General features: G+C 41.4%; 1 protein-coding gene across 1 annotated transcript in view; it reads right to left on the bottom strand.

Moving 5' to 3' along the window:
- The window catches only part of LOC132825648 (pappalysin-1-like), a 326,796-nt gene that overhangs the window by 63,226 nt on the left and 246,686 nt on the right, over window positions 1-16,884 (bottom strand). Inside the window, exon 21 of the mRNA XM_060841017.1 lies at window positions 1,020-1,121. Within this exon, the coding sequence (XP_060697000.1) occupies window positions 1,020-1,121 (102 nt within the window). The remainder of the gene's footprint in view (window positions 1-1,019; window positions 1,122-16,884) is intronic.

Here is a 16,884-nt window from a genome sequence, read left to right on the forward strand (position 1 = left end):
TAGACGGCATAGGTTTAGGGTGAGAGGATTAAGATATAAAAGGGACTGAGCTGCCAAAGGAAGTGGTAGAGGCTGGTACAATTACAGCATTTAAAAGGCACCTGATGTCTATATGAATAGGAAGGATTCAGAGGGATATGGGCCAAATGCTGGCAAACGGGACTAGATTAGATTGGGATATCTGGTCAGCATGAACAATTTGGACCGAAGGGTCTGTTTCCATGCTGTACATCTCTAAGACTCTATGAACTGACTGAATTTGCAAAATTACTGGAATAAGGACATTGTGATTTTCAAATACCAAATATCAGTATTTATCCAGCACTTCTGACAATGGATAGCATGTCTATCTTACACAATTTTGGTCTCCATTGACTTTTTCCAGATTGCAGTTCATACCTGCCAGGCTGCCTGGGTTAGAAGCAGGATTAAAGTTTGTTCATCAAAGCTACTTATTACCCCATTTTTCTAATTTTGTGCCTCAGGGAACAAGAAGCAGTGATTGTTTGCTTCTGCTGATGCAAGTTTTGACCCAGTCACACACAATTCCCTTGTAATGAATCAGCTTTATAGTTAAGCAACTGAAAGATGAAAGATGGAGGGATGGGGAGTGAAGTGACTGAGGGGGAAGTAAAACGCTAAATCCTGAGCAGAAAGATTTATGGCTTTTTCAGTTCTATGGTATTCATAAAATATAATAGCCCACTTATCTCTTGGGAGCTAGACAAAACATCATATAAGTCCACTCTTTCTTCCCCCTTTAAGTTGCTATATATCCTTATAATTGCTTAAAGGTTCTGTTCAAATCACAACGGTTTGTCCTAATGATACATCCATCAATTTCATACCTGTATCTATAAAATTTAATGAGGACATTTGGCAACGTGGTGAAATATAGCCATTGGTGACTCATTAATATTGTTTGTCTAAATACTTGATAGAAAGGGTCATGGGACACAGTGCATAAGTACAAACATGGCCAAAAAAATGTTTTATGAAGCAGTTTGAAGGATTCTAACCTTTTTAGTAATGACAGTTGAAGCACAGCAGTCACCGCCATCATAACTGCAGTAGGCTCTGTTGTTATTTCCATCACAATAGTTGTCCCCCACGAAAGGCTGCTATGGCAATAAAAACAATAGGAATTAAAATCTGTAGAGTTCGCAAAGAAACTAACTCTAGTCTTTTTCAGAAATTTGCACTTCTAAACGTGAGGGACGACTTTTGCTGATGATAGTTTCTTTTTCCCTCCCCTCCCCATAATCCAATCCCATCCCCATTTCCCCACTTCCCACCACATTGAAGGCTGATAGACGTGAAAAAGAAAACATATTTATGTCGTGCCTTTCATGTCCACCTGATGACTCAAAGAGTTTTACAACGAATGGCCTACTTCTGAAATGTGGATGCTGTTGTGCAGGAAACATGGACACTTTGCATTCTGCAAACTCCCACATCCCATGATAATAATGATCAAATGATCTATTTTTTGTGATTGTTGAATGAGGGATAAATACCTGGATTCTGGGAAATATTCCCCAACTCTGTTTTGAAATAGTACCATGGGATCTTTTACATCCACCAGAGGACGGGGGCAGGATATTGGCTCAATGTTCCATCTAAAAGATGGCTCCTCCAACAGTGCAACCTTTTAACAGTTCTGCATCAGGATATCAGCAGCGATGTTTGGAATTCAGACCTGGAGTTTACTCAGAACCTTGAGTCCCTCCGTGTTGTGTGCTACCAACTCAGGCATAGCTGTGCAATAGATAGTTCATTCCAATGTTTATATTAAATTATGGGCAGTTGGCATTGCATCCAATGGGAATCAGACTAAGCCTGTCAAAATTTATAACTTATTTTGCATTGATTCAAATGCAAAACATCACATTTGAGAAAGAAGTGCTACTTCCTGTTTCAGGTAAGCATTTTTTTTGTTCATTCATGGGATATAAGTGTTGCTGGCTCTGCCAGTATTTATTTCTCACCTCTAGTTGCCCTTTATAAATTGCTGGTGAGCTGCAGATGATATGCTGAAGCTAGACCCTAACTGCCTTGAGAGAGGAAACACCAGGATTTTGACTCTGTGACACTGAAGGAACGCAATGTATTTTCAAGTTGGGATGGTCTGTGCTTGGAGAAGAACTTTCAGGTGTTGGTGTTCCCATGTATGTGCTGCACAGATCTTTCTGACAGAAGTGGTCATGGTTTGGAAGGTGCTGTCGAAGAGATTTTGGTGAATTTCTGAAGTGCAAATTGCAGATGGTACACACCACTGCTACAGAGCGGTGATGGTGAAGGGAGTAGATGTGCCTGCATGTTGTGCCAATCAAGCAGGCTGCTTTGTCCTGGAATGGTGTCAAGCTTTCTAAGTGTTGTGGGATCTGCACTGATCCAGGCAAGTGGAGAGTGCTCCCAGTATACTCCTGACTTGTGCACTGAAGATGGTGGACAGGCAATGGATGATCAGGAGGTAAGCGACTCATGGCAATAGTCCTAGCCTCTGACATGTTCTTGTAACCACAGTATTTATTTTAATAGTCCAGTTCAGTTTCTAGTCAATGATAACTGCCAGGGTTTTGAACAGTGATGGTAATGTAATTCATTGCAAGGGGTAATGGTTAGATTGTTTCTTATTGAAGATGATCATGGCTTTGCATGTGGGTTGAACTAATGTTACTTGCCACTTTTCAGCTTAAGCCTGGATATTGTCCAGCTTTGTTGCATTGGAACATGTACTGCTTTAGTACCTGAGGTGTCGCAAATGGTGCTGAACATTGAACATAGGAATTAAGAGCAGGTGTGGGCAATTCAGCCCTTCAAGCCCATTCCACTTTTAATATGATCATGGCTGATCTTATCTTGATCTCAACTCTACTTTCCTGGCTTTCATTCCATAGCCCTCTGTCCCACTTTTCATCAAAAACCTATCTATTTCTTTCTTGAATCTGTTGATTGATTCTACTCCTGCTGCACTCTGGGGCAGCGAGTTCCACAGATTCACAACCCTCTGAGAGAAGTAGTTTCTCCTCACCTCAATTTGGAACCTACTTCATCTCACTCCAAATCTATGCCCTGTTCTTCTAAAAGAAACCATTTGTTCAATCTTATCAATCAACTTTAACATTTTATATACCACAATCACAACCTCCCACCACCACCACCTTCATTCTTCTGAACTACAGTGAGTACAAGTAAGGAGACTACAACTAGACATAATAATCCAGGTGTGGACTCACCAATGCCTTATACAATTGTAATAACAGTTCTTTACTTTTACAACCTAGTCATTTTCCAATAAATGCCAGGATTCCATTTGCCTTTCTTATTATATGCTGCATCTGCATTCCCACTTCCGTGCACAAGGTCACTGAGATCTCTCTGCACTGAGGCATTTTGAGTCTGTTTCCCATTTCCATAATAATTTGCTCTTTTATTTAGCCAAAATGGATAACCTCACACTTATCCACATTAAACTCCATCAGCCAGCTTCTGGCCCATTTACTTAGTCTATCAATATCCATCTGTAAACCCTTAATCTCCTCATCACAGCCTCTTTGCCACCTATTTTAGTATCATCTGTGGCTTTTGCTATGTGACACTCTGTCCCTGCTTGCAGATCATTAATATATATGGTAAACAGTTAAGGTCTGAGAATTTAACCCTGCAGCACCCCAGTAGTTACAGTTTGCCATTCAGATAAATACCAGTTTATCCTGACCCTCTGTGCAATCAATGGTGAACTGCCTGACTTCTGATCTTAGATGGAGGGAAGATCATTGATGAAGCATCTGAAGATGTGTTAGACCTGGGGAACTATCCTGAGGAACTCCTGCAGAGATTACCTTGAGCAACTCACAATCATCCTCCTTTGCGCCAGCTATGATGTAACCAGTGGAGAGTTTTCCCTCTGATTGCCATTGACTCCAGTTTTGCTCTGGTTCCTTGATGCCACACTGGGTCGAATGCATCCTTGTTGTCACTCTCACCTCACCTCTGAAATTCAGCTATTTTGTCTATGTTTGAACCAAGGCTGTAATAAGGTTGGTAACTGAGTGCCCCTGATGGAACCTAAACTGGGTGTCACTGAGCAGGTTATTGCTGAGCAGGTGCTGCTAGATGGCACTGTTGATGGCGCCTCCCATTCCTAAAACTGGCAGCATCATGTACATTCTGTAATTTTGATTAATCTTTCTTCATATCTTATCCATTGAGGTTGTACAGAAGTTTCACATTAGACCATTTATTAGACAAAATTTTAACTTCATACATTTCCATGGAATTCATGCAGCCATTTTATTGTTGAATATTGAATTGTTAAGAGTAGATTTCAAATAATTAGTGACTAAAAAATTCATTATTCTACATCGTTAAATGAAGTAGATTGAATCTTAGAGAATCCTTAAGAACATTGGTATGAAAATAGAACTGATGGACTCTGCCAGCATGACCTTTATGGTAAGGAATATTTGTAAACTGTTCATTGGTTTGCCATCTGTATCTTGGGATTGACTATTTTGATATTTTGCTATCCAATTCCCCATCTTTCATATTACATAAACTTAAGCTCATTCAAAGGTAACTTTTACCCTAATTTGCACTATGCCCCTTTCACCCTCATGTCTGTGCTGGTTGATTTACATTTGATCTATCAACGTGTCCAATATAAAATCCTCAGCCTCATCTTCAAATCCCTCAAACTTCTTCCCCCTCCTTGTTACCCCCCTTGAAACCTTTGGGAGTTCTTTATTCCTCCAACCCCTTCAGTTCTGAATTTTCTGATTTCTTAACTCTGATTTCACTCAACACCATGCTGCCAAAACTGCTGAATTTTTCCAGCAATTTCTGTTTCTGTTTTTGTCTTTTACTGCCTTGTGGTATGTATTGTCTTTTACAACCTTATGGTATATACTGTATTTTACTGCCTTATGATATGTATTGCCATTTCACTCCAATGGTGCGGTTTATTCAGCTCTATTTTGATTTTGCGGTCTAACAAAGCCACCAGATTTTGACACTTCTCATGAACTGTGAGAAGCAACAACCGACTCATTTTTCCTTGCAGCCAACCTTGGTCAATCTAATTAGTTTGTCTGAAGATGATACAAGATCAAAGCTTACAGGAATTAGTTTTGACTGTGGAAGATGATGTGAAATACTTAAGGAATTGAGGCTATGGGAATAGGGCAGCAATAGGGAGTTGAAATACAAGATCAGCTTTGGTCATATTAAATGGGGAAAAGCCAAATGGACTGTTTCTCATTCAATTGCTCATATTCTTTTGCACTGTCAAACACAAATCCCCACTCTTTTTCAAACAGACCTCTCTTTGAGTTTCAGCAGGAAAGATGCTGTGACTATGGCAATCCTCAATGATCTTTTCTCTCCCTACCCCTTTTAATGACTCATTACTTGTTGAGTTTGTTCCATCTTTAATTTCCATTTGGTTTGATTTTCATGCCCAGAAAGCTTGAAGAGGTCTGAAATTGTTTTTTAGGAATTGGGTTTTCTCCGGGTGCTCTGGTTTCCTCCCACAGTCCAAAGATGTGCAGGTCAGGTGAATTGGCCGTGCTAAATTGCCCATAGTGTTAGATAAGGTGTAAATGTAGGGGTATGAGTGGGTTGCGCTTCAGCGGGTCAGTGTGGACTTGTTGGGCCGAAGGGCCTGTTTCCACACTGTAAGTAATCTAATCTAATCTAAAAATATTATAGTCTCTTGTTTATATTTTCTTAAAGGACACTTACTGATCATAATGTACTGCAATATACTTCAAGTATTTCCTGGGGATGAAAAGAATGGTTTGAAAAAAATCCATCAAACACGGTATGTTTGACACGTTACTGATGGCCCAACAATTTATCTCCTCCAGCCTACTGTGTTTTTTGACCAGATGCATGCAAACCATCTCATCAAATCAAGTTACATATATAAGAACCCCAGGCATGTGAGTGAAACACATGGATATTGAATTGATTTAATTTAAACTTTGATTCCTTTCATTCGTCCTTTGCTTTAACTTTTGTACAGTTCATAGCAAAGCAGCTCTACATATAGCACCAGTCTGCTTCCAATCTCAACCTTTTCCTGGATAAGAGCAAGTTACTGAGGATGCTGGAATCTTCAACACTTCAACACACAATCTTGCTCCCCTGTCCACTTGTCTGTCCTTGGCCTGCTGCAATGTTCCAGTGAAGCTCAACGTAAACTGGAGGAACAGCGTTTCATCTTCCGACTAGGCACGTTACAGCCTGCCGGTCTCAACAATGAATTCAACAACTTCAGATGATTATCCCATCTTGACCCCTCTGTTTTCATTCTACTCTGTAATTTTATTTCATTTATTTTATTTACCTCTTTTTATTATTTTTTCCACGTTTCTGTATGTCTTATTTCTTGATTGTCTCTCTTTCTCTCGCTCCCCACTGTCTTATCACCTTTTTCTTCTCCTCTTCCCCCTTTGCTACTCAAAATGTCAGCTCTTTTCCCTCCTTACAGATGCTGCCAGACCTGGTGAGATTTTCCAGCATTTTCTCTTTAGGTTTCAACCTTTTCCTGACTTACGGGAAAAAATCCTATATTTTGCTAAAAGAGGGAACATTTCCCTAGTGCGGAAGAATGATAATGTGGTCCTTCAATTGTATATGACCTCCTATAAGAAAGGGCTTTGTCAGATCAGGCAACTGTAAGAACTTACTCACACTGACTGACTGACAGAACTCAAGTGAATTATGGCCAATATATTTTCTAATTACCTGATTCATAATTGTCATTGTTTTCCTTTGTTCCTTGCTTGTGTGGCATAATCACTATCACCTCCCCCCACCCCCTTCACTATTAATAAACCCTAATTTGATTTACCCCTAAGCAGTTTGCCGTGGGTCATTTTTAAATTGGACTTAACCAAGGTTAGGGAAATATACTTCTTCCTGTCTTAAAAGGGTAAAGCCAGATGATGGGATTTTTAAAAATGTTAAAATTCAACTTTGGTATGGGCAAAAGATGAGAACAGTAAAGTATTTAAATTCTCCTTTCCTTCTTGCCCATGACACTTTGACTTAAACATTAGATTGTATCTTAGATTTTTTTGGCAAGGTGCCAGCTGTGTTGAGTTTTTTTGGAGGGATTTTCATTGGAAGGCAAAGTCCATCTGAGCTAAGTCACCTCATTACTATTTGCCCCACCCCAATGATATCCCTCATGCCCAATTCCATCCCACTGATACCATGCACCTTTCTCAGAACAACTCAGCACTACCAGAATATCCCAGAATTGACCAACGTCCCTGACACTGCTGCCATCTTTAAAAGGCCATTGTGTACCCAGACAAGCACTGTTAATGCAGAGTGCCCTGAGCAGTTCCTGATATTTGCCCCGAACTTGGCAGATAAGATGAATTTGATCCCTCATTGTGCTGGCAGAGTCTTAGAGGTCCTGGTGGGCAGGGTAGTGCAGAGGATCAGTAGAGTAAGCAACTTCACCAATGGATGCCAGCCTAGTGTGAGGTTGCCATCTGAGTCAGTGTAGATTCCATCACCTTGCCCAGACAGAAGACGGTCAATCACATTCTCCACCAACTAAGTGCTGCCATCTTCTCCCTGATGCCTCACACTCATTCCATCTCTGCTCCTTTAAACAAGGATCATGCATTATCACACACACTGTTGCCCACCACATTTCTCCACTCACACTTTCCCACCCAACCCCCAACATCACTAATGCTCAGTGCCTTCTCTGCTGCTGACTCACTCGCTCAGGACATCTCCACACTTACACCAAAAATAACAGCTGTGCCATCCATTTTCATTTCCATTAATACCTACCCCTCTCTTTCATTCCAGGAGGAAAACCGACCACAATCGGGCAGAAAAGAGCCAAGGCTAATATTTGGCTGCCTGACCTGCAGTTCCTCACCACTTTTGAGATCAGCATTCTGACCCTGACCTCCCTCTATGCAGCTGACTGACTATGGCCAAGCCCCTGGACTGTTATCCAAAACTGCCCTTGAGTTACTGTGCCAGCTCCTACTGAGTGAAGGATATCCCCTTGGCTTGACTGAGGACTGTTCACAACCATGATCAGTTTCATGACTTTGTGTCTTTGCTAAGTGGCATGGCATTACAGAAGTACTGTATGAGCTTGATATCTCGGGTTTAGACAGTAAAGTGCAAGGCAATGCAAGGCAAGGATGCTGGTAGACTCAGAGTGTATAAGCACTGTGATGGCAAATGAACAGGCCCAAGATGGAGCCTGGTCCACGGTATCCTTGCTGCAACATTTACAAAGATAGTTGCTGGTGCAGCCCAAGATGTAGTATTGCAAGATAGTGGATCAGACAATGAGGGTTCCTAGGTAAGGGCATATATTGGATGCCAGTGTCTATAGATGTGACGTATTTGGCTCGTGCCCGTGGATCACGGCCTGAGATGTTGGTGACTGGTGCCCAACATGTCCTTTAGATCAAGTAGTGAACTGGAGTTTCCAATTACTACTCTGGTTCCATGGTGGGACATTTAGCTTGTTCAACATGTTTTGTCAGATTAGAACTTGAATTTTAATGAGGTGAATTGTGTCTTTAATCAGGCATTTAACAATTTGATTGACAAGTTGCTGTTTCCTAGCGAGAAATTTGTCCAGCCATTTAGCAAATGCCTAAAATAATGTAACAGGATACGTCAGAAACCTCATGCAATTCTGCCACAAATCTCACTATAGACTGCCTTGCTCTAACCCCTATTGAATTCTGACCATTAAGTCCGGGTTTTTCTCCACACGGATGCTGCCAGACCAAGGGAGAATTTGCAGCACTTCCTGTAGTTCATTATGACTATGTTGGGTTTAGAAGCATGTTAACTATGTTGATTCACACCACAAGAGTACCACACAGTCAGATTTGTGAAGTCAGAAAACTCCAGACTGAATCCCAAAGCACACTCAAAATATACACGACAAAGCATAGTTTACGCTGCGTTGGGTAAACTAACTTATGGAGTACTGCAAGGAATTTCTTAACTGCTTAGATTACTTACAGTGTGGAAACAGGCGCTTCGACCCAACAAGTCCACACCAACCCGTGACCCACCCAGACCCATTCTCCTACATTTACCCCTTCACCTAACACTACGGGCAATTTAGCATGGCCAATTCATTTAACCTGCACATTTTTTGGATTGTGGGAGGAAACCAGAGCACCTGGAGGAAACCCACGCAGACACGGGGAGAATGTGCAAACTCCACACAGAGAGTCACCTGAGGCGGGAATAGAACCCTGGTCTCTGGCGCTGTGAGGCAGCAGTGCTAATCACTGTGCCACCATGCAGCTCAGAGTGCCATTGGAGTTGGACTCAACCAGCAAGTGGATAGTATTCCAATAGTGTGCCCTTATGGAAGATATGGAAAAGCTTTGGGGAGTCAGCTGGCCAACCACTTTTCACAAATTATGGAGCCTCTGACTGGTTTTGTCAGCACAATATTTATGTAGTTAGTTCCATTATGTTTATACTGAATGGTGATATCTAAGATGTTGATGGTGAGAAATGTGGCAATGATAATGTATTTGCATGTCAAGGGCAGGCGATACATATAGGTGCCCTTTGCCACCTCTTAAGTGGTGTGAAGTTTCTCTGCACTTAGCCCAAACCTGAACAGTTTCCATATAAGCTGCAATGTGGAGCTGCTTCATCTAAAATTTATAAATTACATTGGAACACAATGCAATCAGCAAACATTCCCATGGAGGGCAGCTCATTGATGAAACAGCTGAAGATGGTTATGCCAAGGATAGCAGAGTTTTGGGCCATGTATCTAAGAAAGGATGTGCTGGCCTTGGAGGGTCCAGTGGAGGTTTACAATAGATATCTTGGAAATGAAGGGCTTTTGATACGAGAAGAAGTTGAGGACTTTAGGTTTGTATATGGTGGAGTTTATAAGGATGAGAGGCATCTCAATGAAACTTGCAGAAGACTTGGACAGGGTGGACATGGAGAAGATGTTTCCGCTAGTAAGCAAGTCTAGGACATGAAGGCACTGCCTCACAGAAAACTGTGGAGGCAAGCCATTGAGTGTTTTTCAGACAGAGATGGATATGTTCTTTATCAGTAAGGGGTCAAAAGGATTTTGGGATGAAGGCAGGAGAATGTGGTTGAGAATCATACCAGCCATGATTAAACAGTAGAGCAGACTCAATGGGCTGAATGGTGTAATTTGCTCTGACATTTTATGATCTTATGATACTGTCTTGAGGAGTGACTGGAGGAATTAGCTTAAAATGACAGGCCTGCAACAACTTCAACTATCTGCCATTGTTTTAAATGTAATTCATGCCACTGTAGAGATTTTCCCTGAATTTCTATTGACTTCAAATTTCCTAGGGCTGCTTGATGCCACACTAGGTAAAATGCTGCAATAAATATGACCATAAGTTCCGCACTTGCCGATTTGGCATGCCAATGAACGGGCTTCTGCTTCCAAAAACACATGGAGCTCAGAAAGCAGAACAATAAAGGGGGAACACATGCAATTACTCTCACTTCAAGTCACTTTTGGAATTCAGCTCTTATGTCCATGCTTGAATCAAGGCTACAGTAAGGTCTAGAACACTCATGTTCCGAGTGCACTCAAGCCATATGTTAAAGAATGGGCAGTTAGTGAGTGCTGCTTATGGCAACACCTTCTATCATTTGGCTGACTGCTAAAAGTAGGGCTGTAATTTTATTTTTGTGATTCACTCATGGGATGTGCGTTTCATTGGCTGGCCAATATTTATTGCCTGCCCCTCGTTGTTCTTGAAAAGGTGGCGGTGAGCTGTCTTCTTGAACTGCTGCTGTCCATGTTCTGTTGATAAACTTACAATGCTATTTGGCCGGGGATTCTAGGACAGTGAAGGAATAATGATATATTTCCAAATAAGACTGGCTAGTGGCTTGGAGGCGAATTTGCAGTTGGTAATACTGCCACATATCTGGTGACAGCCCTTGACATTAAGGGCCACTCTAGTAAAATCGGAGTTAATGGAAATCGGGGGAAACACTCTCTGATGATTGGAGTCATAGCTGGCACATAGGAAGATGGTTGTCTTCCTTGATAGTCTTTTGTAATGTAGTTGTCTACAGTGTGGAAAGAGGCCATTTGGCCAAATGAGTCTGCCCCGACCCTCTGAAGAGCATCCCACCCCTTCCCTGTTACCCCACATTTACTTTGGCTAATCCATTGAATTTGCACATCTTCGGATTGTAAAGGAATCCAGAACACCCAAAGGAACCCAACACAGACACAGGAAGAATGTGCAAATGCCACACAATCACTTAGGGCTGGAATCAAGCAAAGAACCCTGGTGCAGTGAGACTGCAGTGCTAACCACTGAGCCATTGTGCCGTCCACTCTCACCATCAGTTACAGAGCCAGTCTGGCAGATGATATCTGACAGGGATTACCTGGAAATTGTGAGGAACTGCCATACTTGATGGACAGCAAAGTTCTTTAGAGGTCTGTCATTACAATCTGGTAATTGAGTAGGTTTGTCAATTTTTGCCATGTCACTTGATTGTCAATTATGCTGTCTCCGTAATTTTTGTTAGATGGCATTTTTTATTGCTGAAAAGAAAAACAAAATGTTGTGTGCATTTTATTTTCTCTCTTTCATATTGAGGATAATGTTCCTTCAGGGGTTTCAATTCTTCACCAGAAAATCCTGCACGATTTCTTTCTCTCCCCTAATGGCATCAATGGTGAAATTTTTGGTCCCTCCATATCTGGTCACTAAGGTTGAATAAGATCTAATGCGTTTCCCAGCTTGGTTTAAATGTGTTCATTGAATGCTGAAAGCTAATGGATTTCATTACTTTTGTCATTAAAATTTAAAGCAAAATTAGCCTCTTACCGCCTTGAGAATACATAACCTTGCCTCACATGCTATTTATAGCTGATCATTACTTACATACATGAAGGATTTTATTACTACGTGAGGTGTCCCAATGGATACATTGAGTCATTCTTATGTTGAATACATATCCTGCATTTCTCAAGAGGTCATTGGTCAATTCAAATGTCTAAACTCAGGAAAAGCTGCTGGTTTCTATTTAGACAGGACATTGAGTGTACACACAAGCGCAAGGTGCACAATTACAGACTGACCTTTGCCCTGCCATAGAACTTTTCCTTGACGTCCTGGATTTTTGATGTTCCTGATGTTTGTCATGTTGCCAAGTTCAAGAAGAAAAGTGTTGATGACAATATTTGGTTTCCCTCGAGCCAAAGTAAGTGTATCCAGTGAGTAGCTGAGCCAGGATTGTCTATGATTTAAGTGCTAATCTGTATCAAATTCATTGATTATTCTAGGCCAGTGGTTTGTACACTATATTTGATCTTAACTACTCAGAGTAGTAATGGCGACTCTATCCTATGTTGCCAGTTGCTGTGCAGTGTCTCCTGGAAGTACGTGTGTGAGTGAGGCAATGGATAGATCAGATTTGAATATGATTTCCCAGCCCATCCAGTTAAACCTCACATGAACAAGTGCTATGTTGACAAGACACCAGGTTGCATTATAAACCTGTGGGACTGAACCCTAATGTGGAATCAATGTTTTTTTTGCAGTAGCAAGCAAAGCAAGGGAAAGCCACCTATGAACATTAACAAGATTGCAAGGAACTCTGTCACATAATCATTTGCCTTATCCTTCTATTTGATTGATAGGCACCACATCCGTAAGGATCGACCCCCTCCACCACAGACATTCAGCAGTACCAGTGCATACTATCTTTCAGATGCACTGGAGAAGTTCACAAGATGTGGGCGGCACGGTGGCACAGTGGTTAGCATTACTGCCTCACAGCGCCAGGTTCAATTCCCGACTCAGGCGACTGACTGTGTGGAGTTTGCACATTCTCCCTGTGTCTGCGTGGGTTTCCTCCGGTTGCTCCGGTTTCCTCCCACAGTCCAAAGATGTGCAGATCAGGTGAATTGGCCATGCTAAATTGCCCGTAGTGTTAGGTAAAGGGGTAAATGTAGGGGAATGGGTGGGTTGCGCTTCGGCGGGTCGGTGTGGAATTGTTGGGCTGAAGGGCCTGTTTCCACATTGTAAGTAATCTAATCTAATCCTCAGACAGCACTTTTCAAGCCCATGATCACTTCCACCTCGAAGGACAAGAGCAGAAGACACATGGTAACACCACCATCTGCAAGTTCCCCTCCAAGCCACTCACCATGCTGCCTTGGAAATATATTGCCTTTCTTTCACTGTTACTGGGTCAAAATTCTGGAATTCTCTCCCTCAGGGTGTTGTGGGTCTACCTACAACACACAGACTGCAGCAATTCAAGAAGGCAGCTCAACACCACCTTCTCAAGGGCAAACAATGACAAGTAATAAATGCTGGTGCAGTCAGTGACACCAAAGTCCAGTGAGTGAATAAAAATATAAATATGTACTCTACACAAACTATCTATTAATGGTTACCTGTCACTTCACTACATTAATCACAACAGAACTGAAGAGACTTGGTGAAATCTATGCAGATGGCACTGGATGTCTTGAGTTTCAGAGCAATTAAGAAAAGCAGAGCATGAACAAGAACACAAAATAAATTGACTAATTCATATTGCAGGCAAAAAGGTTGAATCTAATTTATGACCATACATTGTAAATCATCACATTACCTTAAATCCTTTCCATAAGGCTTTCTTTGGCAATTGTACAAAAAAATTTACAGTAAAGTGGGAGTGTGATAGAATGCTTTACATGAGGTCTGTATAAGTGGAGTCATAAACCTATGCACTGGAGCAATGCATGTCATAATTATGGCATGGGTAAGGATTCAGATCCAAAATTGTGTTATTAACTCTCTCAGGTCTAGACTTCATTTTTGACAAGTGCAGTGTAAATAGAGAAAGATATGCTCGGAAGGTGTAGAAATATCATTTACATATACAGACTTGGGAAAGAATCAAATGAGACAGAGCAGATCTCGATAAACAAGTACTCATTGAAAGAATGGTGTCTTTACCCTATGAGAGGTTTGCACTTGAATACAAAGGTATCTCCAAAGTATTGAGAAGTTTTACTTCCCATCAATGTAACATCAGTTAACATGTTTAGGGAGAGCTTTCCCATTTCTGAAATTGATTGTGCTATCAATGAATTGAAATAATTAGCCATGATGTGGAGGGGCGGATGTTGGACTAGAGTGGACAGTCAGAAGCCACATGACACCAGGTTATAGTCAAACAAGTTTATTTGAAGTCACAAGCTTTCAGTGTGCAGCTCCTTCCTCGGATCTGATGAAGGACCAGCACTCCTGGTGTCATGTGGCTTTTAACTAAATAATTAGGTCAAGCCTATTACAATCCTTGACTCACAAATTTGATAGATATTTGGAAAATTCATATGATGTCGCAAAGAATAACTTCCTTGTGATAATCTTTCAGAAACTTTCAGGATAATTTTCCCTTGGACAGTAGTAAGTGGAAAGGTCATTTTACACCTTGACTTATTTTACTTCATTTGAAGCCAAAGTAATTAGAAATCAGAAGTGATGTGAAATGGACTGCAGACTTGTCACCCATCTTAAACTTATACGTTTGAAGCATGAAAAAGTTGATCCTGAATTAAACTGGAGATTAGCCCTAGTTCTCTTGAATTATTCTTCCTCCAATTCCTGTCAGTAGGAGCATATCACTCTGTGGTGACATCGGATATCAGGCATGATGCAGCAGACAGTTCTTGCTTTTTCTTCATTTTTCAATCATTGTTTTTCAATGATTGAAATACCAGGCTGCCTTTTATAACCTAAAGCCTGTTTGCATCAAGTACTACTCGGGCAGTTAAATTACCACCTGTGTGTTTTTCCCAGCACCCTGGGAATGGAAATCTTGTCTATCTAGACCTGTTGGCCAATTGACAGCTCTTCTGAATGGCTATGCCACAGAGCAGGCTATGGCCATTGCCAGGATGATGTGTACCGGACACCCTAGATCAAAGAGTGAGCTGTACCATAGGTAGGATTATGGAGGGAGGGCGTTCAGAGGGTGGAGGGTGTGGGATTAGAGATGTAGGCAGGGCCCAGCAGTAAGAACAAGGGTGGAAGAGTCGGGTGAGTGTGCTGTGGCATTTCTCAGGATTGTCCCTTCCCTCTGTTGTACTCTTCGATCAGGTAGAAGAAGGAGCAACAGGTGGAACAAGGAGCAACACCCACCCCCACAATCCATGGGATCTCAAGCTGGATGCACTGTTTTAGCTCTCATGACGACCACATGTTGACTATCCATCTGCAGCCAGGTAAATACCAGCCGTGTCGGAATGAGGCTGAGGGATTATCCAATTTAGGGCATTAATGGTGGAAGGGCAACAAATCCAGCTATCCACCTTCCCACCCCGATTTAGTTCAAACAGAGGTGGGCACACATCGAGGTTCAGGCATGCCACCATCTGCCAAGTACAAACCTTTGCTGTTTCCACGTGTGCCGTGAGAGACCATAAAATTGTGCTATTTGTCAGAGATACTGTGATTGGTTAAGGCACAGCAGTCAGGAACCTCCATGTTGTGGGGAATGGAAAGAAAAGTGGATGAGTCATTGTTGAGCTATTGCTGTGTGTCTCATAGTGGCTGAGTTAAGAGAATAGTTGGCATAAACCATGGCCTGACAGTGCTCTTGGATTATTAGCACATGGCCCGTAGGCTTGGACAACATGACAGAAAGGAGACGAGGTGTTGGATAGCAGTTGATTTTGGCGGTTGATTGCTGCAATTATTAGGGTAGTAATTCACATTAGTCACAACAATGTTCCACATGGAGATGTGAACCTGAGCAGAGGACAAGAAAAGGCTAAGTTTTCTCACAAGGAACAAGAGGAAATAGTAGATACCCTACTGTCAAAGTAATATTTATGCTTTGGAAAGGGTTCACAGAAAAACAACAGGGATGTTTCTGCTTACTTAGTGCTCTAATTTATGAGAGGAGACTTGCAATTGAACTTTTTTTCACTGTCGGAAAGAAGATTGATGAAAACTGGGTCTGTACTTCTAAGCTGCTGAAAGCCACAACTAATAAAGGTGCTAGAAACTATATTTATTTGCCTGCTGATGTAGAACGGACACAGAATTAAGAAAGCTCGAGCAATACTTTATTTTGAAACTAAATAGATGTTTTTTTTCAAAAACCGCTCCTTCTTTTGGATATCTGAAACAAGAATCTTAGTAAAAAGTGTTTGAAAGGGCAGAACTGACAGCTGGTTAAGAATGGATTCTACCATTCTTAAATGAAAGCTACGAAACAAGTATGTCCAACAATGACAGAATGATCCATCGGCATGGCATTTCCGACAAATATTCATCATAGCATAAGAATTTCTCAGAATGTTCGTGCAAAGCAATGCAGGAGTAAACCACTAATGGAAAATCTGGAGCAATACATAACAATTTCAGAAGATCTATGAGGTCTTCCAAAAAATAAATTCTATCCGGCTTATTGAGGTTATTGTATGTGTTCTTCTGAAAGAATGGGCTTGATCATTCAAAACTGGTCTATTTCTATTTTAACAGGGGATGACATCTAATTGAGTAATATTCTCCAATCTTCTGACCTGAACTGCCACTCCACTTACTCTGACTTGGGACTTTTTTGCGTATTTGCTCGTTTTCTTTGCACTACCAAAGAAGAATTATGTTACAACTCGACAGGACTTGTCATAGAGTAATACAGCACGAAAACAGATCCTTTGATCCAACCACTCTATGACGACCATGTTCCCAAATTAAACCACTCCCACCTGCATATGTTTGGCCCATATCTCTCCAATCATTTCTTAGTCATGTGCTTATCTAAACATCTTTTAACCAATGTAATTGTACCTATACCCACCACTTTCTCTGGATGTTCATTCCACATGTG

Source organism: Hemiscyllium ocellatum, chromosome 21 (genome assembly GCF_020745735.1).
Source record: "Hemiscyllium ocellatum isolate sHemOce1 chromosome 21, sHemOce1.pat.X.cur, whole genome shotgun sequence".
Lineage (NCBI taxonomy): Eukaryota > Metazoa > Chordata > Chondrichthyes > Orectolobiformes > Hemiscylliidae > Hemiscyllium > Hemiscyllium ocellatum.